Consider the following 26405-nt stretch of genomic DNA (forward strand, 5'->3'; position numbering starts at 1 on the left):
CATCTCATAGCTTGGTGGTGGCAGCTTCAAGCATAGGGGAAAGCTTTCTTCAGCCCAGAAAAGGAAGCTGGTTGAACCTATTGGGGATATGGATAGAGCTAAATACAGGGCAACCCAAGAGGAAAACCTGTTATAAACTGAGGTGAGGTTTACTTTCCAGCAGGACAGAGAGCCGAAACATACAGCCAAAGCTAAAGCGGAATAGTTCGGATCAAAATGTATGCATGCATTAGAATGATGTAGTCAAAGCACAGACCTAAATGCAATTGAGAATCTGTGGCAAGACTTGAAAATTGATATTCACTGATGCTCTCCATCTGTTCTGACTGAGCTTGAGATGTCATACAAAGAATTATGGGCAAAGATCTGGCAGAGACATACACCCAGAAGACTGGCAGCTGTAAATGCAGCAAAATGTGGTTACACAAAGTGTTGACTCAGGGTGACCGAGTACAAACTGACAAAGTCCAATATTTCAAATTTCAGGCACTTTTTGAGCAAATATTTTATTCTGAGACATTAAGTGGTTTGATAGTGTTCAAGCTTAACTCAATATGCATTTTGATGCAAACAGACTGGAAGTTTAAGCTATGATGTTGACAAGTTAATTTAAATTTTAGTGCTATCTTTTGTTATGATCATGATTTTATTTTTCTAGCCTCAGATGGAAATACACGTGTATGCAGTTGTAATTAATCCGAAGCAAACTTTCTTGTTGCACAGAGCTGTACTTATGAAGGACCCAAATCTCAAATGCATCTGGTATTCTTTTTTTTTTCATCTACACACAAAAGTTTTATCAATAATGCAATTAATTATGTAATTAATCTGGAAGTACTTAGTTTAAAACACAGTCAGTCAGTCATTTTCTACCGCTTATTCCATAGTGGCTCACGGGGAAGCTGGCGCCTATCTCCAGCACTTTATGGGCGAGAGGCGGGGTACATCCTGGACAGGTCGCCAGTCCATCGCAGGGCAACACACAAACAACCATGCACACACTCATTCATACACTTAAGGGCAATTTAGATTGACCAATTAACCTAACAGGCATGTCTTTGGCCTGTGGGAGGAAGCCGGAGTACCCAGTGAGAACCCACACATGCACGGGGAGAACATGCAAACTCCATGCAGAAAGACCCCCGGCCGGGAATCGAACCCAGGACCTTCTTGCTGCAAGGCAACAGTAATACCAACACATTTCCTTAAAATTAGAGGAGTTTTAGTTTTTTTATATGGAAGGAGTATTTCTAGATTTATTAAAATGGAAACCCAGATACCTTCATAAGAGTATTTGTCTGTGGTCCACGTTTGTAACCTTAAATGGCCACCAGGGGGCACCCTGGTAAAGGTTCACTTTCGAGCCTGTCTTTTGTCCCGCATTACAACTGTCCCTGGTGAGCCACCATCTCTTTAATCTGCGCATGCTCCATATAGTCGAACCATTCAAATGATTCAATTGTGAACTTTATGTTTAGTGTTTTATTTAATAAAGAGCATCAAAATGTCTGTTCAACCATCGAACCCCAACAACCCGATTGTCTTCTTTGACATCACCATCGGAGGGCAGGTAAGTCTACCCGCTGACGTTGAGTCGACGTCCCTGCTTCTCACCAACCTGAACACAACGTGACGTTTAGAGTAAAGTGTTGCTTCTTGAGCTGCGTTAAATACGTTCAAACTGCTCAAATTCAGTTTGTGTGTGTAAATTACAACAATTAGCAAGACCCCAACCTTTCTATAACTGTTTCTCCTTTGCTGGGCTGAACACAGCTGTGTGTTCCTGTTCTTGTTTAGTCAGATAAAGTTGCTCAATATGGGTCACACTACAGCCCCTAGCTGTTAAAGTAACTTTTTTTGCCCTGCTCTTTGACGTTGTAATGCCCATATTGACAAAAGCGATGCTAAAAGTAAGAATCCAAACATACATAAAGGTTTATTTAAGTAAAGAGGTAAGAGATGATCAATTGCTACTACAGGTCCTTCTCAAAATATTAGCATATTGTGATAAAGTTAATTATTTTCCATAATGTCATGATGAAAATTTAACATTCATATATTTTAGATTCATTTCACACTAACTGAAATATTTCAGGTCCTTTATTGTCTTAATACGGATGATTTTGGCATACAGCTCATGAAAACCCAAAATTCCTATCTCACAAAATTAGCATATTTCATCCGACCAATAAAAGAAAAGTGTTTTTAATACAAAAAACGTCAACCTTCAAATAATCATGTACAGTTATGCACTCAATACTTGGTCGGGAATCCTTTTGCAGAAATGACTGCTTCAATGCGGCGTGGCATGGAGGCAATCAGCCTGTGGCACTGAGGTCTTATGGAGGCCCAGGATGCTTCGATAGCGGCCTTTAGCTCATCCAGAGTGTTGGGTCTTGAGTCTCTCAACGTTCTCTTCACAATATCCCACAGATTCTCTATGGGGTTCAGGTCAGGAGAGTTGGCAGGCCAATTGAGCACAGTGATACCATGGTCAGTAAACCATTTACCAGTGGTTTTGGCTCTGTGAGCAGGTGCCAGGTCATGCTGAAAAATGAAATCTTCATCTCCATAAAGCTTTGCAGCAGATGGAAGCATGAAGTGCTCCAAAATCTCCTGATAGCTAGCTGCATTGACCCTGCCCTTGATAAAACACAGTGGACCAACACCAGCAGCTGACACGGCACCCCAGACCATCACTGACTGTGGGTACTTGACACTGGACTTCTGGCATTTTGGCATTTCCTTCTCCCCAGTCTTCCTCTAGACTCTGGCACCTTGATTTCCGAATGACATGCAGAATTTGCTTTCATCCGAAAAAAGTACTTTGGACCACTGAGCAACAGTCCAGTGCTGCTTCTCTGTAGCCTAGGTCAGGCGCTTCTGGCTGTTTTTGGTTCAAAAGTGGCTTGACCTGGGGAATGCGGCACCTGTAGCCCATTTCCTGCACACGCCTGTGCACGGTGGCTCTGGATGTTTCTACTCCAGACTCAGTCCACTGCTTCCGCAGGTCCCCCAAGGTCTGGAATCGGCCCTTCTCCACAATCTTCCTCAGGGTCCGGTCACCTCTTCTCGTTGTGCAGCGTTTTCTGCCACACTTTTTCCTTCCCACAGACTTCCCACTGAGGTGCCTTGATACAGCACTCTGGGAACAGCCTATTCGTTCAGAAATTTCTTTCTGTGTCTTACCCTCTTGCTTGAGGGTGTCAATAGTGGCCTTCTGGACAGCAGTCAGGTCGGCAGTCTTACCCATGATTGGGGTTTTGAGTGATGAACCAGGCTGGGAGTTTTAAAGGCCTCAGGAATCTTTTGCAGGTGTTTAGAGTTAACTTGTTGATTCAGATGATTAGGTTCATAGCTCGTTTAGAGACCCTTTTAATGATATGCTAATTTTGTGAGATAGGAATTTTGGGTTTTCATGAGCTGTATGCCAAAATCATCCGTATTAAGACAATAAAAGACCTGAAATATTTCAGTTAGTGTGCAATGAATCTAAAATATATGAATGTTAAATTTTCATCATGACATTATGGAAAATAATGAACTTTATCACAATATGCTAATATTTTGAGAAGGACCTGTAGGGGAACATTATCAGGAAACTAGAGATGCATCAATCAGTCGAAAAAAAACCCAAATCGGCCAGTTTTCTCTTAATCATCTTGATTGGTGATCAGATTATGGAAAATTTAATTTAATTTGTTTTGGGTGTTTTTCCTGTCCAATAAATGCATCTAAACGGATGGCTCCCACAGTTTTCGATTAGTAAACGCATCATGTAACCACAAGTACCTTGATTCACTTTTCTTTAGTTGAATAAAATTCAGATAACGGCTTGTAATATGTGTGATTCATAAACTAGGGTAATCTTATAATTAGTTGTTTTTGAGAGATTCAAATCCTCTGCCTCTGTCAAAGCTCTTTTTTTCTTTCTCTTTTACGTGTTGTTTAAACTGTCACCATTTGCCATGAAAAGCCTCATCAATTCAACCTAAAATACTTTCTCAGTTGCCTGCATAAAAACAGCTGAACATATTTTTTTTTTCAGAACTGAATGCCATTTATCTTCATTTATTTATTTAACAATTCAATTTAAGAAAAACATTTTCTCCATCAAGTGTGGCCCTGAGATCACTTTGCTCCAAACACGAAAAAGGAACTAGAAAAATTTGCATTTCCTGCGAAAATGCAGTGTGAATGCTGTAAGCTGAATTTTTTAGCTGAAAGCTGGCAGAAACAAGCTGAAATTGACTGCAGAAAATCTGCTGAAATCTGATAAATTAGTAGAAATAGAAACAGCAAAGAAAAACTGTCATCTGATCTGTTTAAGCAGGAAGACTATTAGCTATAAAACAGTTTAACAATTTAAAGTTACCTCAAAACTACTTGTTGAAAGAGTTGTTGAAATGCAAGAACTGACAAAAACTTTAAAAAAGCAGGAAAGAGCTGCCCATAGATGAGCTGAAAAAGCATAGACTGAAGCAAAAATATAGCCTAAGAAGTTGAAGTCAGAGCTAAAATACATTAAAAAATAGGAGAAATTTCAGAAAAAATGAACTAACAACAAGTACGCTGAAGAAACACAAAAACAAACAGGAAATTGCCTACAAAATGCAAATTTGTTCTTTAGCTAAGAGAGGAAAAAAATAAGCTACAATCCTAATGTTAGCATATTCTTTCTGGTTCTGATTGAGTTTGGACCTGGTTCTGATAAGGCGTGCCTAACTGGTCCTGATGGAGAATTCCTCCTGGTTCTGATGGAGTTTGGGTCTGGTTTTGATGGAGATTTGTTCCTGGTTCTGATAGAAGTTTCCTCCTGGTTCTGATGGAGTTTGTGTCCGGTTCTGATACAGGTTTGTACCTGGTTCTGATACATAATAATAATAATAATAATAATAATAAAGAATAAAGAGAAACAGGAACACTATTAGTGTGAATGCCTACTGCATTCACACTATTAGTCTACACATAAAAAATACAGTGGGAGATCATGGTCATCATCATGTCACCTTGACACAAATATAATATAAATATAGCATGCCAAATAGTACCAGTTTGTAATTTTATTATTGCTTGCACTGTTATTAAGATGATAATGCATTTAAGATATATTGTGCATCCCTAGTGTGCATAATTCTTTGGTCTTTCTTTATTCTTGGATATTGTCCTGCCAAAAAGTCAGACCTTTTTGAATCTTCTGAGGCGGATCTTTGGGCATGCTGCTAGAAACAGACTGACACAACACTTACCTGAACGTTGATGACCAGCTGAGTCCTGACTTCTTTTCTTTGTTGTCCCCTTCTCTTTTCACGATATGTAGTCGTCATACAGTGTGGGCTTAAGAACCGGACAGAATATGAGTGATAAAAGCTACACACATTGAAAGAACCTTTGAAAGACCGTCCAATAACTATTTAATTAATATGGGTTTTTCCATCTTTAAGAAGGTAATCAATAAAAAAAATAGATCAATTTGATGTGACATTTATCATGTATAATTCTAATGAAAAAAAACTCAAATCTGTCAAGAGAAATATATCAAAATATTAAAAAGCTGCAATAGTTGGGGAGCATGGGCGTGCACACCCTGAAAATACTGGTCATAAACTGGCAGTCCAACTGCCTTTTCATTTAATTATAACGTTTAGCCTTTGTGTGGACACACCTAACTTAAATAATCTCAAACCTGATCAACTGGAAGTAAAGTTAAGCTTTATTGCTGAAGTTTCCTAACATTTCTTTTTTATTTAATAGCTAAAGGCACAGTTTCTTGAGATGTTATGAACAAAACAATCATACTGTACAAAAATATCAATTAGGGGAAGGGTAACAAAAACCCACAAGGTTGTGTATATACCATGGTGCTGTGAAGACAGTCATCAGCAATAGAGAAAAATATGAGGGTTTTTTTTCACTAAAATTAATGAAAAGACAAGATGGAAACTAGTCATGTAGGCAGCCAAGAAGCTAACAAGTACGTTGAAAGATCTGCAGAAATGTCTGTCAAGTGCTGGTTGATTTCTACCTGGGGCAACAATCTTCTGTATTTTCCATTTATTTGGTCCAAAGGGTGTTTTTTGCAAAACAGAATAATTTTCTTCCCAAGATACAGCCGTGGGTAAAACCTTGTAGAATCAGATGTTATGGTTGAATAAAATCCAGACTAAAACTTGTGGTCATAGTTTCAAAAGAGATGTTTTACAAAAACAACATACCCACAATGAAGCCTGGTGGTGGCAGCATCATGCTCTGGGATTATTTTCCCTCAAGTGAAACTTATGAGCTCCTAGAAAGCTTAAGATGACAAGGGAATTTATTTTTCTAGCATCATAGCGAGTCAAAGGAACAAAAATAATATCTTCATGACGGGAAACTATGGCAGAGCCAGTGTCCAAAACTAAATCCGAGAGAGAATCTTGAGGTTCACCTGAAGAGAGACTTGGAGAACTGCTGCAGGGAAGAGGGAGCAGATATTGTCAAGATGTGGGATGCAAACAGACTTTTACTAAAGGAGATGAATGCTGAAGCTGAATCTAAAGGTGGTTCTTCTACGTGTTAATTTAAGGATGTGCACATTTTTGCAACCAGGTTGTTTTTTTATTGTTTACATATTTTTTTATATTTTCTGCTTATTTTCAGATTTTCCTCCTAACAGACTTGTTTTTCAGTTGAATTATATAGGTTACATCCCACATTACAGGTGCACAAGGTTTGGAAAGGATTTGTTGTAGTCGAATCTTTCTCCATCACAGAACCTAATGTTTTAACAGGGGGTGTGCACTTCTGAGATCCCTTGGACTTTAAATACAATGCTTTAAAAAAATATCAGTGACAGGAACCATATATCAAAATACTTTATTTTTTTTTTTACAAACATGTATCTGTTGAGTCCACAAAGTTAAAAGAACAGAAGATAAATGCAAAGTAACGTGACATGCTGCATTTAACAGTAAGTGATTTTTTTCCCATCATGCAAAGTAAACAGTTACAAAAGTTGGGCTTTGTAGGACTTTGATTGTACAGTCCAGTTAAAACTGCTATATCTCGCCTCTTGGCTGCTAGAGAGTCCAGTCTTAGCAACATTCCTCCATGAGCTGACCACAGATTCGGCTTGATTCATGTGCCAGATCATTTTTATATAAGTTACATAGTTGTGTCTTGACTTTGGGCTGCTTTTGTTTTTTTTACCCGTGAAGTGAACTGTTCTTCCTTTTAAGTGATGGATTAAACAAAGCAACGGGCAGAAGGGACAGTCGTATATCTCTGCTCAAATGCCAGTAAACCTGCCATAAGCACACGTTCTCTGGTAGACTGCTGTAAGGCCCGTTTTTGCCGCTCTTGGCCCAGAACACCAAACCCACCAGGAGGCTGTTGGAGCACTCCAACCACAGAAGGTTAAATGAGAAGTATGCGGGTACACCAAAGCCGCAGATCAAACAAGTCATGGACATCACCAGATATGGCATCCAGAACAATAAAAAGCCAAGCGTCATGCCGAACCACAGAGGAGGCCTCTTCAGGCTGTTCTCCTCCGGCTGTTCTTCCAGGCCGATTTTTGTTCCTGGGTTGGGGTTCCAGGTTGAAGTGAAGAACAGGTCACTTCCTGTGTTCTGCTGCTGCTCCCGAGCTTCAATCAGCCTGTCGGCTTCTCTCACCCAATGGGAAATTTTGGACCAAAATGGCACCAGCGTCAGGAGGCTCGCTGTGGAAAGTCCCAAAATGAAGGCTGTGATCAGTGTTGACTCTGTCACTTCACAGACAAACACCTTTATCTCCCCCACATCATCCAGTTCCACTGGCCCTGCATATTCTGAGTAAAATGAGAAATAAGCAGCAACTGCCCAAACCACTAGTGTCAGGATGACATTCCTGAGTGTTTTCCAGAACACTGAGCAGCCACTCATAAAGATGTCTTCTAAACAGTAGTCCACCAAGCCCAGGAGCATCATAGGCAGTGGCAGAGCTCGATATATTGTTGAGGCGTTGGCCAAAAGGGAGCAGGGTGCCATCAAAGACTTCTCAGCTCCAAGAAACCAGGTGGATCCCATTAAAAATGTAAGAAGAAAATCAGCCACCAAAATGGACAGGCTGCAGACACTCAAAAAGTATGTGTACTTTTTGGGACTACATGAGTAAAACACAGCTGTTTCCAGTCCAAACTTGATGAGGAAAAGCATAAAATACTTCTTAGTGTTGTCTGTATATTGGTTAGACGACTCGTCCCACTGCTCTATGACAGCCAATATTTTCCCCGTTTGACTGTTCTCCAAAGACGGGAACGATACCGACAGCATTTCTGTGCAGAGTTCGGAATAAAGACGGACCAAGAAAAATCTGTAGAAGACAAAACAGAATCATCAGAACACTTTCTGATCCAGCCTAGTGGGGATCTTTAATCAGCAACAAAAAGGGCTCATTTAAAGTCAGCAGAGATGACTGAAAAGCATGAATTCCTTTCACTTTTAATTCCTCACTGTTTTATTACCAACTGCTTGTTTAATCTGTGTGTTTACATGATGTAATCCTCTTGGTCATTTCCTTGTGTGTCTCTAGTACTCAAATATTTGTCTTTTCTTAACCTCTTTAAAACACTTTCTGTTACAGTTGACTATGTGAGAAGTGCTCCTTTTAAACAAAGTTTGACAGAAAAACGATTAGATTATTTGTTTTTTAGTTTTTGCCCTGCCGATCACAGATCAGAGCCAAACAAAGGGAAATCATTTTGATCTCTTGCTGACTCACTGGTGCACCTCATTAAAAACAGCATTATTATGTACAGGCCGTGTACAGGGATTTACTCCCATTTTATTGTTAGGCACCCTTAATTTTGAACACTTTATTATAAATATTTTATCCCTGGAAATGTCCTCCTTTACAACCTTTCAGTCAGGAATCAGGATTTAGAGGATTTCCTGTCTGATTTTACCTGATTATAGTTTAAATGCTTTTGCAATAATTAATTGAAAGTGTTGCAGATGTCCCAAACAAATCTCGGTGTTTGATTTTCTACCCATCAGATACAGGTCCTTCTCAAAATATTAGCATATTGTGATGAAGTTCATTATTTTCCATAATGTCATGATGAAAATTTAACATTCATATATTTTAGATTCATTGCACACTAACTGAAATATTTCAGGTCTTTTATTGTCTTAATACGGATGATTTTGGCATACAGCTCATGAAAACCCAAAATTCCTATCTCACAAAATTAGCATATCATTAAAAGGGTCTCTAAACGAGCTATGAACCTAATCATCTGAATCAACGAGTTAACTCTAAACACCTGCAAAAGATTCCTGAAGCCTTTAAAACTCCCAGCCTGGTTCATCACTCAAAACCCCAATCATGGGTAAGACTGCCGACCTGACTGCTGTCCAGAAGGCCACTATTGACACCCTCAAGCAAGAGGGTAAGACACAGAAAGAAATTTCTGAACGAATAGGCTGTTCCCAGAGTGCTGTATCAAGGCACCTCAGTGGGAAGTCTGTGGGAAGGAAAAAGTGTGGCAGAAAACGCTGCACAACCAGAAGAGGTGACCGGACCCTGAGGAAGATTGTGGAGACGGGCCGATTCCAGACCTTGGGGGACCTGCGGAAGCAGTGGACTGAGTCTGGAGTAGTGAGCATCCAGAGCCACCGTGCACAGGCGTGTGCAGGAAATGGACTACAGGTGCCGCATTCCCCAGGTCAAGCCACTTTTGAACCAGAAACAGCGGCAGAAGCGCCTGACCTGGGCTACAGAGAAGCAGCACTGGACTGTTGCTCAGTGGTCCAAAGTACTTTTTTCGGATGAAAGCAAATTCTGCATGTCATTCGAAAATCAAGGTGCCAGAGTCTGGAGGAAGACTGGGGAGAAGGAAATGCCAAAATGCCAGAAGTCCAGTGTCAAGTACCCACAGTCAGTGATGGTCTGGGGTGCCGTGTCAGCTGCTGGTGTTGGTCCACTGTGTTTTATCAAGGGCAGGGTCAATGCAGCTAGCTATCAGGAGATTTTGGAGCACTTCATGCTTCCATCTGCTGAAAAGCTTTATGGAGATGAAGATTTCATTTTTCAGCACGACCTGGCACCTGCTCACAGTGCCAAAACCACTGGTAAATGGTTTACTGACCATGGTATCACTGTGCTCAATTGGCCTGCCAACTCTCCTGACCTGAACCCCATAGAGAATCTGTGGGATATTGTGAAGAGAACGTTGAGAGACTCAAGACCCAACACTCTGGATGAGCTAAAGGCCGCTATTGAAGCATCCTGGGCCTCCATAAGACCTCAGCAGTACCACAGGCTGATTGCCTCCATGCCACGCCGCATTGAAGCAGTCATTTCTGCAAAAGGATTCCCGACCAAGTATTGAGTGCATAACTGTACATGATTATTTGAAGGTTGACGTTGTTTGTATTAAAAACACTTTTTTGTTTTTGGTCGGATGAAATATGCTAATTTTGTGAGATAGGAATTTTGGGTTTTCATGAGCTGTATGCCAAAATCATCCATATTAAGACAATAAAAGACCTGAAATATTTCAATTAGTGTGCAATGAATCTAAAATATATGAATGTTAAATTTTCATCATGACATTATGGAAAATAATGAACTTTATCACAATATGCTAATATTTTGAGAAGGACTTGTATAAGAGCTCTCTTTCTGCCCTGAACCATCAGACAAGTTTCTGGGGGATTGTTTTGTATTATTTGTAGCATTAAATTATTTGCAGTCTTTGTGGTCTTCAGGGCTTTTTGGGTGTTCTTCACCACTGGTTTAGGAAAGGATACAGTCCATGATTAACCATTGCAAAAGTCTGTTGGTATACTTGAGCTGTTGACACTAGAAATTGGTGTATGACCAAGTTGCTCCCTCTGCTTGGTCCCTGACTTTAATCTTTTGCAAACACAGGGTTTCAACAACACAGGCTTACAGTGCAATGTCATAACAAGCCAATTAAAAGCGTTAAAAAAGACAAAATTTTATCATATCAAATTTAGGCCTTAAAATAGCTTCAGTATGTCCAAATTTCCCATCATATTGTAGGTGTTCAGTTTCATTTAGTTGGCTCTTAAAGTTGTACCACCATTGCTGCTTCTGTTGACATTTTTGTTAGTTAGTTTGTTAGTAAGTGAATGTGCTGACATTAGTTAGTCAGTCTTTGTGTCTAATTTTAGTGAACAAAGTATGGTGGTGACAGAACTGCAGTGCTTGTGGTACAGGTTGGCATGCAGCCCTTTGTGAAGGAATTTATAGAAAACTGTTCATTCAGCTGTCTTGTAGGTGATCGTTTAGGGATGTGACATAGCAAATGCTCATAATACAGTTAAGACCAAATTTATTCATACCCCTGACAGATTTAGATTTACAGTTATTTTCATTCAACTAGGAATTTTGTTTCTGATTAGACATGAGATAGGTCTCTCAGAAAATGTAAACGGAGGATCACTTTGGGGAAAATTGTTTGTTTTACTCTCACAGGAGCTCTGCCACTCCCTATGAAAGATATCCTCATTGCTCCTGGAAAGCAGTCGGCAATCTGTTCCTTCTGAACCGCAAGTTACTCTTTGGACCTTCCACAATGGCTCTTAACAACTTTGGCTAAAAATGATCAAGAACCAACTGTTGTTTTTAAATATAGATACAATAACAAATGTAGGTTTTAATAATTGTTTTTTTTTAATGGAATAATTGCATTGAATTCCCACAACAGAATGACATTGAAAGTACCTGTTATATTTATTACATACATTTTTCTTGTCCTCAGGACGGATACACTGTGTTCTACGGGATTTTTATATTTCTTTTCAGTCTGTTTTTGCAATGGTTTTATATTTTTCTATATTTTAAAACCTAAAAATAGAAAAAAATGGGAATCCTTTAAAAATGACAACACATTTCCTATATTTTTATCAAAAAATATGAGTTGTCTTTTTTTCAAAAGGTCATGCAACGTTTGCAGCTCTAAACGACTTTTATTTAGCTGAACACGACAAAAATAGCTCTTTGGATTGTAAAGAATGCAGACCCCTGATCTAGGCCTTAAAGTTCTATCATGATGTTGTTGAAAAGTTTCGAAAAAGTCTGAAATATAACTTACGATGAGTTGCAGAAAGCCTACTTACAGTGTTTCTGTCATTAGTGCTTGGCAGGGTTAGGAAGCATCTGTCAGCATGTAAATAAACTTCCTTTTTTAAATACAAAATGACTGTCAGAACAGCTGTCGGCAGGTTATGTTTTTCTGATGCTCTTGTTCAAGGGACTGGTCGAGAATCTTCTTAATGAAACATACTTTTCTTTAGTTTTGCACATATGCAAAACTAAGTTCCGTATCAGTCACCATCAGTTCTACATTTGAAACGTTTGTACCCTTCCCTGCACCGGCCGTTTTGCTAGCAATCTCTCAATTATTGTTCCACACCAGCAGTGCAGCACTCATTAGCAGGTTACATTTTAGCCTCAATCACGTGTAAAGCTAATCCTCCATGATGCATTATGAAAGAACTTAAATGTCATAGTAAAGTGAAATGGTGAGACTCTACCTCTCTGCCTGTTGTATTTCCTCTGTATGTCAGTAAACTTCAGCAGAGGTGGCGATCCAGCAGGATGCTGGGGCTTCTTGTTCCTCTAAGAATATAATCTTCAGGTGGAGTAGTTCTCTTCTTAAACTGCTCCAAGGCTCCACCTTTTTATTTTAGTTGCAAAAGACCCAAGGCCACACCTTCTGATTTTCTCAAGAAGCCTGTTAATTTTCATATTCTAAATGTCCTAAAGGTTTGCCTCCTCTCCCTCTCCTCCAGTGACTGGTTTTTCCTGTAGTTCGGAGCTCAGGGTGTCTAAAACAATTGGGTGAAGACACACCCTGTGGGCGGGTTTTGTTAATCTACACCAGGTAGATTAACTACCTCACAATTCCGCGAAAAGGATGCTGGCTTTGCATGTTGTAGGCCTCTGGTTGCTTCTTGGAAATATGTTTTTCCCAATTGTTTTGCTTTGCATGTTTGCTCTCTGAGGGAATATTCCTGTTGCTTTGAGCATTGTTTATTAGAGATGCAAATGTTGTACAATTCTTTGAGTTTCAGTTCTGGAGCACGATAGGTGAAACTCCTGTTCTCCCTTCTGTACGTCACAGCTGTTGCTTAGCCTCTCCTCAAATTCATTCTTGCCCTGTTTACCTCCTATTTCCAGGAAGAGACAATACAGCTTATAATTATCAAAGATCCGCTGTACACTTTCTTTTATGCTCAGAAACAACCTCCTGTGAGGTGAACGAGTCCTCCCTTCTGCTGCCGTCTGTGAACGTTGAACTGCGGTCAGATAAATCCTCGCTCAGATCAGGAGCGCTGTGTTTGATAAGTGCTCTGTCTTGACATTCTTTGTTATACCTTTGCCTTTTAGACCTTCAAGTGCTTTGTACCATCTAAATAGCAGCAATAGGAGACCCAGTAGCTTTTTGTTCTGTTTGGCATGGTTGTGCAGTGACGTCGTCAGGACACTGTGCGCTATTAGTTTTGCGTGCTGTCATTTAGACACAGAGACACACACATTGTTATACTGCCAGCCACCTTAATGGCTGACCTGTGTTGTCCAACTTCTTTGAGAAGAGAGAACTATGCTGCCTGATACATGTATATCTCACACACACATGTACAAGAAAGCAATGTACATAGATTATTTTACGTGTCATAAAGTGGGGAGGGAAGCCTGTTCTGGTTGTTGTACTTTAGGGTACACTGTAAGACAAATGAAGCTGGTAGAATGATAACATGTAAAAAGCTCCAACAACCTGGTGACACAAGTGTGCACACCTTAACAGCGATGGGGATTCATGGTACTGTTAACATGAAAATAAATTTGATTTATCATGACAATGATAATTTCCAATTCTAGGTGTCTGAAAACCCTGAAAACTGAAAGGATTGTTACATTTGCTATTTTCTCCACTGTTGTTTTCATGAAAGCATCACCTCCATTAAAAACCCCATTTCCAACTGAAGAAAAGTAACGCCAGATCATGATGCTGCCTCCACCATGTTTTACTGTGGTTAGTGTTCTATCTGTAAGGTTTACTGCAGTTGTTGTGTCAAACTTACCTGTTAGTATTGTGGACCGAAATTCTAGTTTAGACCATAACACAGGCCTGGATGTCTTGCAACCCACTCCTTAGTCCAGACAAATAGGGAATACAGGGGATTACAGTCATGTGTAGTTACCAGAAATCCCTGCAGAACCCTCAGTGCTGGTGACCCTCCCTGATGATTTTCTGTCTTCGTTTTTAAATGTTTTAAAGAAACATTCAGCTTTTGTAATGTCACTGTTGTGCAATATTGCCTCCAATTATTGCTGCCAGTCTTCACTGTGCTGTGTTGGAATAATAATTTGTAATGTTCTCCTTACTGCTACCTTTGTGCAGTGAGATTGTTATGATCCTTTGTTATGATCCACTCTGCAAACTGTGACTTTAGATGTATGATGCTGCTAAGCAAATGTCTGAAAATCCTTCTTGGTAGATGATCCTTACTTGTGGGTTAATCAGATTAACTATAATTGATCATAGGCGTGTACTAAGAAAAGATAAATACAAAAATTACATTAAAAGGTTTAATCAAGAATCTTTGAGTTTAACAGGTACACGTTTATGCAGCTAGGTTTTTGCTGCATTTTTGTGATTTTCACTCGAAGTGTGCAAGATAAATAGGACATTATACATGGAAAACGTTTTGTAATGATTTATCAAACCTGCCATTTCAACAGGATTGTTTGGACTTTTGAAATCTACTGTAGCTCAATGCCATGTAATAGTCCCATTCAGTGTCTGATCCTTGGACTCAACATTATCTCAACTGTGCGGCAGGATGTCGGACGGATGAAGATAGAGCTATTTGCTGATGTGGTTCCAAAGACTGCTGAGAACTTCCGGTAAGCGGCAAGCATCACATCCCACCTTTTAATGTATCACACAGTGGGTTTTAAACATGTTACTAATTATTTTTTTCATCCCTCACAGGCAGTTCTGCACAGGAGAGTTCAGGTAAGGTTGCCTCATACAGAGCTACCACATTCATGTAGTTCTGCCCTCACTGATTGGCAACTCTAAAGGTAAATATTTGTAAAAAGCCTTAAAATGAACTCTTTTTCAATTGCAGTAGCATGATCTGATGGTATAAAATAATAATAAAAAATGTCAGTATTTAATTTGAGTAAATGTTGTCCATAGAGGAAAAAAATCCCACATTACTAAACTGTGGTTTTAGAAAAATCACCAGTGACTATGAGTGTAACAATACCTAAAACTCACGAGACAAGACATGATATCGAGTTAATGAATTTTCATCCAGTTTGAACTAAATGGTGCTTTACAGGCCACATGTGAAACAAACGGTTTAACGACCCAGCAGGTTAGGTTATAACAGCAGTATACAGTTCTATACAAGAGATTGTGCTTATTTAATAGCCTGATAATGATTAACAAGTGTTTCTTGACATTATTAAAGTTTAATTTAACTATGTCAATTAGGATTTTAAAGGGCATTGCACATCACAAGAACATTTATATGACACAATGAATAAACCACTGACAAAAATAGCAGCAGTGTCAGGGGTTAAATGGTGAGATAAGAAGGTCCAAATTGACGATACTGATCATTGTTGACTCTTCTGCATCACAGTTGAACGTCTTCATCCAATTAAGAAGATACGTTTTCTTGTCTTAAATCTTATCCTAAGAAAATACAAAATGTCACACAAAATTATTCCAAGGATCCTCGGGCCGCCATCCTGGCTTATACAGTTTACAATAAAACATTTTTCATAAAATGTCTGTCTTCACCCTCTTCCCTCCAGGAAGGATGGCGTTCCAATTGGTTACAAAGGCTGCACTTTCCACAGGTATGTAACGGAGCCACATAATTGGTGCTTACACTATAATCGAACAGTAGAAACAGAGCACTCACCAAAGGTTTATTTATCCAGGTCTTTCTGGTTTTTAAAATGTTACTGATACATTAATTGTAAAACAAATGAGCGTTTAAACCTCTATTTGTCTTACAAAGTCCAAAGAATAGCTAAACTTTTTTTGTACTCTTTATTTTTACCTGCACCCAAGATGTACAATCTTGGTGAACATTAAATCCTTAAAAAGCCAAAGTTTTACAGATTACGGAATAATAAGTAAAATCATCTGGATTACCCCCACCCTCACCCCACCCTGCAAGTGATCCTGCAAGGAAGGTTGGATGGGTGGATCTTTGTATCAGCAGATCATAAACTTAGGAAAGCGCAACGTAAGGAGAACAACAGACAACATATTACACTGCGTCATTATTTTTTTATCAAACATTTGGCCGAAATACTCAGGCTCCGAATGGTAATTGAAAAAGGAAGAATCACGTTGATTGACCTTTCGTCAGATGATCACCTCTAATAAAAGCTAAATTTACAGCGGTTTGCTACGAGATTTTCACGAGTGGATACTTTTCAGTATCAGTCATTGCAACCAGCCATTAGTCCAGAAACAGCGCCTCAACAGCATTTAAAGAGACCGCACCAAAACAAGTTGCTCTCAGGCGCACCTCAGAACAGAGGTCAAAGAGGAACCTGTGGAGATACAATAACAAGGAATTCCGACCAAAGCATTGCAATTCCCCTTTACATAGACCATGTATGAATAATTTAAGTGAGAAAAGGAAGGATTTAAAAGCATGATATGTCCCATTTAAGTCTTCTGAAACAATGTCATTTGGACAAACAATACAAAGTAGAGATGTTTGATTTTGCTCAGCACCACATTAGCCCCGTTTCCACTGAAAGCCCCGGGATTTAAAGAGCCAGGATTTGTTTATACCGGGTAATAGGAATCCCAGGGAATTGTGTACTTTCTTTTTCCACTGCTTACAGAGGTCATGGACCAGTTATTTAAATCAGCTTAATGACGTATGAGGAAGTTGTGAACAAAATGGCACTACACCTTCAGTCTAGCAGAAAAGACTCTTGGCTAATAAATATTTTTTTGTTTCAACTGATAAGTAATAGATGATGAGCAGCTTTAGGGTTATACAGTTGATTCATTTCTTCCATAATTCCTTTGGTTGCATGGGATCCATGAGCAGGAATAGTTTAAATCATTATTTTATATTTATTTTTTACCAACCTACACCTGGCCAGAGTTGTTGCTTTACCACTTCATGATTCATTTAGAATAACTACTAAACACTGATGAACACACTTATTTTTCTTTTATTATCTTCAGGTAAACTCAGACAACTACAGAACAGTTTTAGTAAAAGATTTATTTATTAGAATAAAAAAGCAACCAATCCAGGGTACAAGGAATTGATAACTTGACTGTCTAATCATAAGCAAATATTTATATAAAGCAGAAGATGCATAGACAGTGGAGTAGATGATGAACGCGGGGGTAAAGAGGATCACTGGGAAACTGCATCCAAATCTGGAACTGCGGTCTCTCCTCCTGCAGAGCTGTTGGCATAAAACTATAAAAAATTAAAGTTATACACTTAGACTCCACTAAGTGAGGTTTACATGAAAAGACAATCTTAGGGAAATGTGTATTTTTTATGTACATGGAAAATTTAAAGTGCTCTGAACATCATTACTGCATTAAAATATTTCTTACAGAACTGTGGCAAAACAGTTTAGAATTAAAGTCTACAGTAACTTAAAATGTCACATATTTTCAGCAAAAAATATTCCGTTCTATATTCTGATACCTACAGTTATTCACCACATACCTACTAAACGCTTTATATGCACTTTCAGTCGCCACAAACCAATAACAGCAGAAGTCCCACTCCCATCGCCCAGTTAGCTTAGCAGCCAGACCAGAGCTATGCTGCTCCGAAAACCCTGACAGAATATTTCAAAGTTGGTTTATTCTTGATGAACTGACTGCAAAGATGAAGTTTTACGGTCAACTTTCTAGCCTCTTAAACATCTTAAAACTACTTTTTGTGACAAATTAATGGTATACAAATTATAAATTTGTATACTAACCTCTGCCATTACTGCAGCTGCTGGTGAAGTGGCCTCGCTGCACACAACCCTTCAACAATCCCATGGAAATCTGGAAAAAACTATTCTAGACCAGGACCATTTTCCTGTAAAAGTAAAGCCTCAGGAAAGTGAATCTGACTGGGTTAATTTGTACCAAAACGCACCCTGGACTTTCCACAAGCAATGAAAAAGATGCTTTTTACATAATTCAGACAGAGTCATGACATACGAGCTGTCAGGCACGTGGTGGAAGGATAATGATTTAGACTTGTTCGGCATTCACAAAAGCTCAGCACCTTACAGCTGTTAAATTAAACTCAAATGTGACTTCATCCCTCTATCAGCTGAAGCTGGGCTCAAACTGATCACACAGCTTATGTTTTGAAGAGCCTGTAGCTCTTCCTGGTGTTTTTCTTTGGACATGCTTAGAAGATTTTACCCAAGAACTGAAAAAGAAAGTATGGGACAATGCATGACTGAGTAAATATGTAACTGTTGTATCATTAGTCTTTACAGTTGGGTATTCTACAATGTTTGTCAATATAATGGCAAGTTTAATACAAGGAATAAGCTAAATTAAAAATCAATTAGTCATAGCCTTTATCTTGCTAGAAATCTTTTTAAACATTTAACTTAATACAGTTTTGCCCACAGTAGCAGCATTACAGAAGGGCTAATGTTCACGCTAAGTCTGGACCGGGCTGTGGAGCCTGTTTTTCTAACTCTGCGAGTTTCACTCGTCAAACAGGTAGAGTGTGAAAGCACAATCAGGGTCAGCAATGTGTATTATTTAAGGGCTTTGGGGTTGGGTTGGGGGAGACACTGCTGTTAACAAGCAGTGGGGTCTCGTACACCCCGGCCACAACCCCGGGTTGTTGTTTTTGTGGGTGCTCGGAGCACATACCATAGTGGTGGGCCCCCGTCTGGTGGCCTATGGCTCCCAGAGGTCTGTTGGGGTGTTTGAGGGATACAGAGGTTGCGCTGGACTCAGGTGGGCATCCTTTCCTCTAGACCTCTTTGGAACTGGGTGAAAGACTATGTGCCCCTGGGTACATGGGGGCACTGTTTCCGGGCTGCATTGCTGGGGGTGGTGTTGTGGTTGGGTCTAGGGGGCTCTACGTCTCGCTCTGTGCCTCTTTGGCATGGGTTGCAACTGCTCCTATGCCTTGCTGGTTACCTACTTCTGTGTGGGACTTGTGGCTGCTCTGGGGTGATGCTTAATGTCTGGGACTGCTGCGTCCTTTTGAAGCAGGGTCTACCTGCCCTTTGCTGGTCTTTGGTGCTGTGGATTGCAGGCCTTCTACCGTTCTCTCCACACTTACAAATGTACTCTTCCACATGACAAACTCACACACACCCACTCAACACAAACTCACCTATTCTACATACACGCTCACCCACCAACACATATACATACCCATGCACCAACACACAATTACTCTAAATAGTTGAAGGTCATAAATAACAGATTCATATAACATCAATGTGCCCTGCATACTATGTTGCTTGATTAAATCTGGAATTAATAAAGACTGAGGCCTCAGTCTTTGTCGCAGATGTCCCAGGTTCGAGTCCTGACCTAGCAAGACCTTTTGTCTTCTCCCTCTCTCCACCCCATTTTATGACTGTCCACTTTGAAATAAAGGCCACTAGTGCCACAAAAAAAGTAGTCAGCTAGGAGTGCGTGGGCATCTGATCAGGAGGCCTCATGAACAGCTCCTGTTGGAGGTTTTCTGGGTACGTCCTATGGCAAAGACACTCCATATAAGAACTCTGTGGGAGAAAGGAATGAATGGATGGATGGATTTGCTTTCCTGTTTTAGCAGATTCAGCTGACTGAAGGCTCTTTAAATCAAACACACTTCATCTAGTTCAGCTTTTATTAAATTGTTTTATCTGTTTATTCACAGGGTGATTAAAGACTTCATGATTCAAGGTGGAGACTTTGTAAATGTAAGTACATGTACACCTTTTCTACTTTCTGGTTAGCTTTCCTAGCACTTAAATGCCTTTGTGTATGATTGTTTACGTGGTTGGTTTTAATTAAGGCTTAAATAACCTAGGTTTTTAGTTTAGTTTTTGTGTTGTTTTATTTTCCAATGTGATCTTTAGCAAAAACTATTTATGTTCAGTATAAAACCTTTTATTACTTGGACCATGCATAACCAAGGAAAATTGGGTTTCCTTTTGTAAAATCCTTCCTTCTGTACTCTAGACATGTTTGGTAAGGTAGAATTAATCTTTAATTTTACTTACTCACAGAGTTTCTGTTTAATCCTTTCTAGCATATATGTGCTAAATTTTACATAAATCAGTGTACAGTATGAAAAGTTGGAATTCATCTGTAAAGGTTGAGGTAACTCAACCAATTTATAATGCGACTTTTTGTATTAAAGAAATATGGGGAAAAAAACCTTATGATTTACAATGTTCTATTTTTAGAACATTTCTTAAAATGTCACATTTTACTCCAGAAACAGACCAACCATGAGTCAAGTTTTATTACTACTATTATAAACTCATTAGATTAGAAAAAGGAAAGTCAATTTTGGGTTGGATAAAACTGTCTCTGTCTCCCCCTTGTGGTTTTAACGTAAATTACATTTTGCTGTCAAGATTGTGAGACTTTTCCTAAAGTACTGGTTTGTCTTTTGTAAAAGGGCGATGGTACTGGTATCTGCAGCATCTACAGAGGCCCATTTACGGATGAAAACTTCAAAATGAAGCATTCTGCCCCTGGGCTTCTAGCCATGGTACGTGTGAATATGACTAGCATTAAAGTATTCAGTAGGAACCGGTTCCAAACACTGCAGGAAGAAAAGCTAATTAGAAGCATTTAAGTTGGTTAATGCTACCAAATGTTTCTTTTCAACTGATTAATGCAGGCTAACAGTGGACCGGGGACAAATGGTTGCCAGTTTTTTATTACCTGCACTAAATGTGACTGGTTAGATGGGAAGCATGTTGTTTTTGGTGAGTAAATCCACATCATTTACTTATTTAGAGAAGTAAAATCCCAATTTTTAAAGCTTACATCCGATTCTTGATTGTTTTAGGAAAAGTAGTGGATGGTCTGCTGATCATGCGGAAGATTGAGGTAAAACTTCACTAAATACTTTTTTTCACCTCTTTTTGTCTGTCATTGTTTTTTTTTTTTTAAATAAAACATTGGATTTTATAGGTTAATATGGCAAGCTTCTGGCTAATAATAAGAGGAGTGTTGCATACTAATGTACATACCAAAGGATCTCAGTGTTATAACACCATTCATTTCATAATTATAAAAATGTAAATACCTCCTCAATATGCTGACATGTTATACATACATTTTTTTCATTTATATTTATTTGGTCAGGGTTACAAGTAACTGTTGCTGTACAGGACTTTAGAAATGCAGAAAAAGCTAAATATTTTTTCTCACACATATACTTTAATTATTTAAATCCAAAAAATAGGGTTAAAACCAATAATTTTACTTTTAAGACATTTTACAACAGAATTAAAAAACAATATAAAAGTCACAAAAAGAGCAATGCTTCTTAAAACTTTACTTGAGTTCTTGCTCAACCAATTTAAAACATTTTGGATTTCTCAAAAATCGTACGTTTATAATAGATTTCTTTCTTTAGTCAGACAGAGAGAGCTCTGAGCAAAGTATGTTTTACCTACAGAACAGAATTTGGACCGCTTGAAGCAGATCCCATGGATCGGCTGCAGGTCCACAGTTTCTGCACATAATCACAAAGGAGGTGCTCATTCATTCAGACATTTAAATATATTAAGTAATAACAATGAATGAGGTTCACATGAAATATTGTATAAATGAGATCATACATGCTGCGTTATATAGAGACTCCACAGAGTCTTTTCACTGGTAGATTTGAGACCAGACAAATGAACATGCAACTGTCAAACTGTTTCCTTTGACCAGAGAACCTTCAAGATTCATTTCAGGAGTTGTAGAAACCATTTTCATGACTTTTAATATTTAACTGATGATCTAATATCGCCGGTATGTCTCTTTTACTACCACTTTAGTGACAATATTTTTAGTTCTGACTTGAAATGATTCTAGACCAAAAACTTTTTTAGTGAAGGACAAATACTTTATTCTGAGTATTTGGAGATAAAAATGTCGTTTTCAGCCACACTGACGATGCCTCTAAGTTTGAATTGAACTCTTCTGGACGATCATCACTAGTGTTGCCCATTACATAGATAGCCATATTATCTGCATAAATCTAAAAGCCAATGTCAGAAGATGTATCAACAGTATGCAAACTGAACAGAATTTGGGCCAAAATGGATCCTTTTTGGTTTCCGTTTTTGGGGATGAGATTTAATAATTTCAGTTAGAAAACACTGCTTGTCCTTTTTAAACCTGATTCAAACCATGCTAATGAGTTCTTAGATATGTCCTTCGATTTCTTCTTAAACCAAATTAAGGTTTTTTATCGGGAAAAGTGAATTGTTGTATGTGTGTCAGTGCCTTGCAAAAGTATTCACCCCCCATTACCTAATCATCTATTTTGTTAAATTCTAACCTGTAATTTAAATGTTTTCAAACCTTATTTTATGTGATTGGCCTGCACAAAAGAGTCTAAGTTCGTGAAGTGAAATGAGAAAAAATTACATAAAAAAAGAAAGAAAATGTGCATATGTATCCACCCCTGTTTGCTATGAAGCCCCTAAAACGTTCTGGTGCCATCAGTTACCTTCAAAAGTCTCATAATTAGTGATAAGAAGTCCACCTGTTTGCAATACACGTGTCACGTGATCCGTCAGTATAAACAGACCTTTTCTGACAGGCCCCAGAGGCTGCAACACCACTAAGCAAGAAGCATCACACCATTAGGACCAAGGAGCTCTCCGAACAACGCAGGGACAAAGTAGTTGAGAAGTACAAGTCAGTGTGGGGTTATAAAAAAACATATCCAAATCTTTGATGTTCCCCTGTGGAATTTGATGTTCACCATCAAATCCATCATCTTGCAATGGAAAGCACATGGTACCACCACAAACCCATCAAGAGATGGCCGCCAACCAGGACTCACAGACTGTACAAGGAGGGCATTATTTCAGCACAGAGGCAAAGACAACCCTGAAGGAGTTACAGAGTTCCACAGCAGAGACTGGAGGATCTGTCCATAGGACCACAATAAGCCATACACGTCATAGAGCTGGGCTTTATGGAGGAGTGGCCAGAAAAAAAGCCATTACTTACTAAAAATAAGAAGGCACATTTTGAGTTTGCCAAAAGGCATGGGGGTGTCTCCCCCATGGGTGTAGGAAGGTGTTCTGGTCAGATGGGACTAAAACTTAACTTTCAGGCCATCAAGGAAAACGCTATTTCTGACATAAACCTAATACATCTCATCACCCCAAGAACACCATCCCCACAGTGAAGCATGGTGGTGGCAGCATCATGCTGTGGTAATGTTTTTCAGCAGCAGGGACTGGGAAACCCGTCCAAGTTGGGTTAAAGATGGATGGTGGTAAATACTGGGATATTCTGCCTGTGATTTGAGACTGGGACGGAGGTTCACCTTCCAGCAGGACAGAAACTGAGAAAATATTGATAAAGCAGCACTCATGTGGTTTAACTGGAAACGTTTAAATGTGTTGGAATGGCCTAGTCAAAGTCCAGACCTCAATCCAATTGATAATCTGTGGTTAGACTTGAAAGGTGCTGTTCACAAGTGAAAACCATCCAACATGAAGGACCTGGAGCAGTTTTGCCTCAAGGAACGGGCAAAAATCCCAGTGGTAAACTCATAGAGACTTATCCAAAGAGACTTGTGGCTGTAATTGCCACAAAAGGTGGCTCTAGAAAGTACTGACTTTAGGGGGGTGAACAGTTATTCATGCCGAAGTTTTCTGGTATTCTGTCCTATTTGTTGTTTTGTTCACAATTATAAAATAACACAAAGTTCAAGGTTGTAGGTATGTCCTGTAAATGAAATAGAGCATATTCTCAAACAATCCATTTTAATTCCAGGTTGTGAGTAAACAAAACATGAAAAATGCCAAGGGGGTGAATACTTTTGCAAGGCACTGTATGTCTGAATAAAACTTGTGAGACATGTGGGTAATTTCTCCTTCTTTCTCTTCCAGTGTTACATAGATCAAGGCAAAATTTCATTAGGTCTTCATCCACTCTCAAAATGTAAACAAATTAATTATCTAGGACTAATCGCATTTTGGTTCAGTTTCACTAGACACACCCAAGCCTGATAATTGTAGGTCCAAGAAAAGCATCAAATAGAACCTGTCTGACAATGCATTAAAAGAAAAGATCATCAAAAGCAACTCATGACTTGAGTTAAAGAAATTGAAGAAGAGATGAGAAGCAAACTCATTACACCCATCAGTTTGGAAAAGGTTAAAAACCTTTCTAACACTTTAAGACTTGGAGCCACAACGAGAGCCATTTTCCATAGAACAGTGCTGAACCTTCCCAGGAGTGGCCAACCTGCTAAGAATTACTCCAAGGGCACATCGACTCATCCTGGAGGTCAAAAGATAGTCCAGAACAACATCTATAACACTGAAGGCCTCACTTGCCTCAGTTCCTTTTTCAACAGCAGGAGAGTGAGAAAATTGCCCCCATAGGAGAGTTCAAAGGTGACACAAAACCCATCTCACATTTCTCAATAAAAAAAAAACCCATCTTGATGCATTTTCTGTGGACTGAGGATAAAGTGGAATTTTTTGGAAGGTGTTTTTTCTCGTTAGATCTGTGCGGTCCAAATTTAACATCAAAATATGTTATTTTGTGTCACAATTGTCTTTTGTGAAATCACTAGGCCTAATATCAATTACTGCCAAATTCCTTCAATATTAAGATGTTTTCTTTCAACTTCCGCATTTGTGGAAATAGTGTGTCACAGGCACTTTAAGCTCAAGCACATTTAGGTTATGCAGCAGGACAAAGATCTGAAGCACACCAGCAAGTCCACCTCTGAACGGATCAGTAGAAACAAAATGAAGGTTTAAAAGCTGTATAGTCAAAGTCCAGACTTAAATTCAATAGAGAGGGAAAATAATTCATCATGCTACTTTATGTGTAGTTTTAGTTAGACGTGCAGATCTGCCTTCTTATCAGTGAGGCTGACCCCGCCTGCAGAGGTTGCGTAAACACACCACTAATTACCAAAGTTACACTACGGCGTATCAGTTTATTCTCCTTTGTAGTCAAGTATTGTAATGAGTTGCGGAAAGTCATTATAGTCAAAAAAATGCTCAAGCCTTACCTATAGTTTGACATAATTGTGTATTATTTCCTGAAAACATTGTGTAACACCTCTGTTCATGTGTTTGGTTCTGATCCCAATTTGGCCCAGATGAATCTAATAAAATATGACAGATTATGAACCCTCATCAAACTAAAATAACTCTCCCCCAGCAGGCCTATAAAAATAACCATTCAGTGAAATATTCTGTTGCTTACAGTAAAATATGAGTAGATTGTTGAAAATGACTTTGATTCATTGGTTGTCAGTGGGGGTAGAAAGGTTCCCCTCTGTCTGGTACCAATCAACCTATGGTGGGTACCAAATATCTCATGGGTACCTTGCTCCATTTCATTCAGAAAAAGTCGTGTATGTAAAGAGCAATCCTCCAAATTGCCAACGTATGAACCTATGCCGTTTTGTATTACATCTTTTATGTGTAATAATTGCTGTGATTGTTGATTCTGAGGCACAAAGTCTTATTATTATTATTATGGATGTTGCTTTTTAGATGTGGTTTTAATTATGAGTTTGTTCTTCTCCAATCACACAGAATGTGCCCACCGGACCCAACAACAAACCAAAACTGCCCATCGTCATTGCTCAGTGTGGAGAAATGTGATCCAACCAGTTTAACTAGTCACGTCAGAGAAGAGCAACATTTTCATCAGTTAATGGGCGTATTATGATGTTGCTCCTGTGAATGCCTTCCCTGTACAGCAGGCTTATTGACACCTCTAACACTGTTTAGGCTTTTTAGGAAAAACTTCTAAAATTGCTCTAGTTTTGTTACTGTCGGTGTATTAAAAAGCATTTTGTGAGACTTAATGCATTTTGGTTTTTTTTACATAAAAATCTTTGCTTTCTTTCACACTGTTGAATACAATAAATTGTACTTTTTCTTATTTATGTGTCTGGCTGGTTTATTTCCTTTCTGTTCCATCTCTTCAGACCAAATAACACTTTAAACCTATATAGTTTCAATTTAAAGTATCAAATATTTGATTTTTATATTATAACTATTATTAGAAGGTTGTGGGTTCGATTCCAGCTTCCTCCTGCTATATGTCGATGTGCCCCTGGGCAAGGCACTTAACCTCAAGTTGCCTACCGATCTGCGTATCGGTGTATGAATGTGTGAGCGTTAGTGAGTGCGATTGGGTGAATGTGGCGCTA

At 39.0% G+C, this 26405-nt stretch overlaps 2 protein-coding genes across 2 annotated transcripts; one reads left to right on the forward strand and one right to left on the reverse strand.

Moving 5' to 3' along the window:
* Positions 1-1393: 1393 nt before the first annotated feature.
* Positions 1394-26134, forward strand: ppih (peptidylprolyl isomerase H (cyclophilin H)). The gene is made up of 9 exons (XM_047370641.1): positions 1394-1570; positions 14840-14904; positions 14993-15016; positions 15829-15873; positions 19908-19950; positions 20658-20750; positions 20883-20970; positions 21054-21094; positions 25783-26134. The coding sequence occupies exons 1-9, from the start codon at positions 1505-1507 to the stop codon at positions 25849-25851; spliced, it is 534 nt and encodes a 177-aa protein (XP_047226597.1). The 5' UTR covers positions 1394-1504; the 3' UTR covers positions 25852-26134.
* On the reverse strand, positions 6840-12789 carry si:dkeyp-100a1.6. Its single transcript, XM_047370529.1, has 2 exons — positions 12528-12789; positions 6840-8334 (listed from the first exon to the last, which is right to left on the reverse strand). Exon 2 carries the CDS (start codon positions 8292-8294, stop codon positions 7185-7187), a length of 1110 nt encoding a protein of 369 aa, XP_047226485.1. The 5' UTR covers positions 8295-8334; positions 12528-12789; the 3' UTR covers positions 6840-7184.
* Positions 26135-26405: the final 271 nt, after the last annotated feature.

This window comes from Girardinichthys multiradiatus, chromosome 1, assembly GCF_021462225.1.
Source record: "Girardinichthys multiradiatus isolate DD_20200921_A chromosome 1, DD_fGirMul_XY1, whole genome shotgun sequence".
NCBI lineage: Eukaryota > Metazoa > Chordata > Actinopteri > Cyprinodontiformes > Goodeidae > Girardinichthys > Girardinichthys multiradiatus.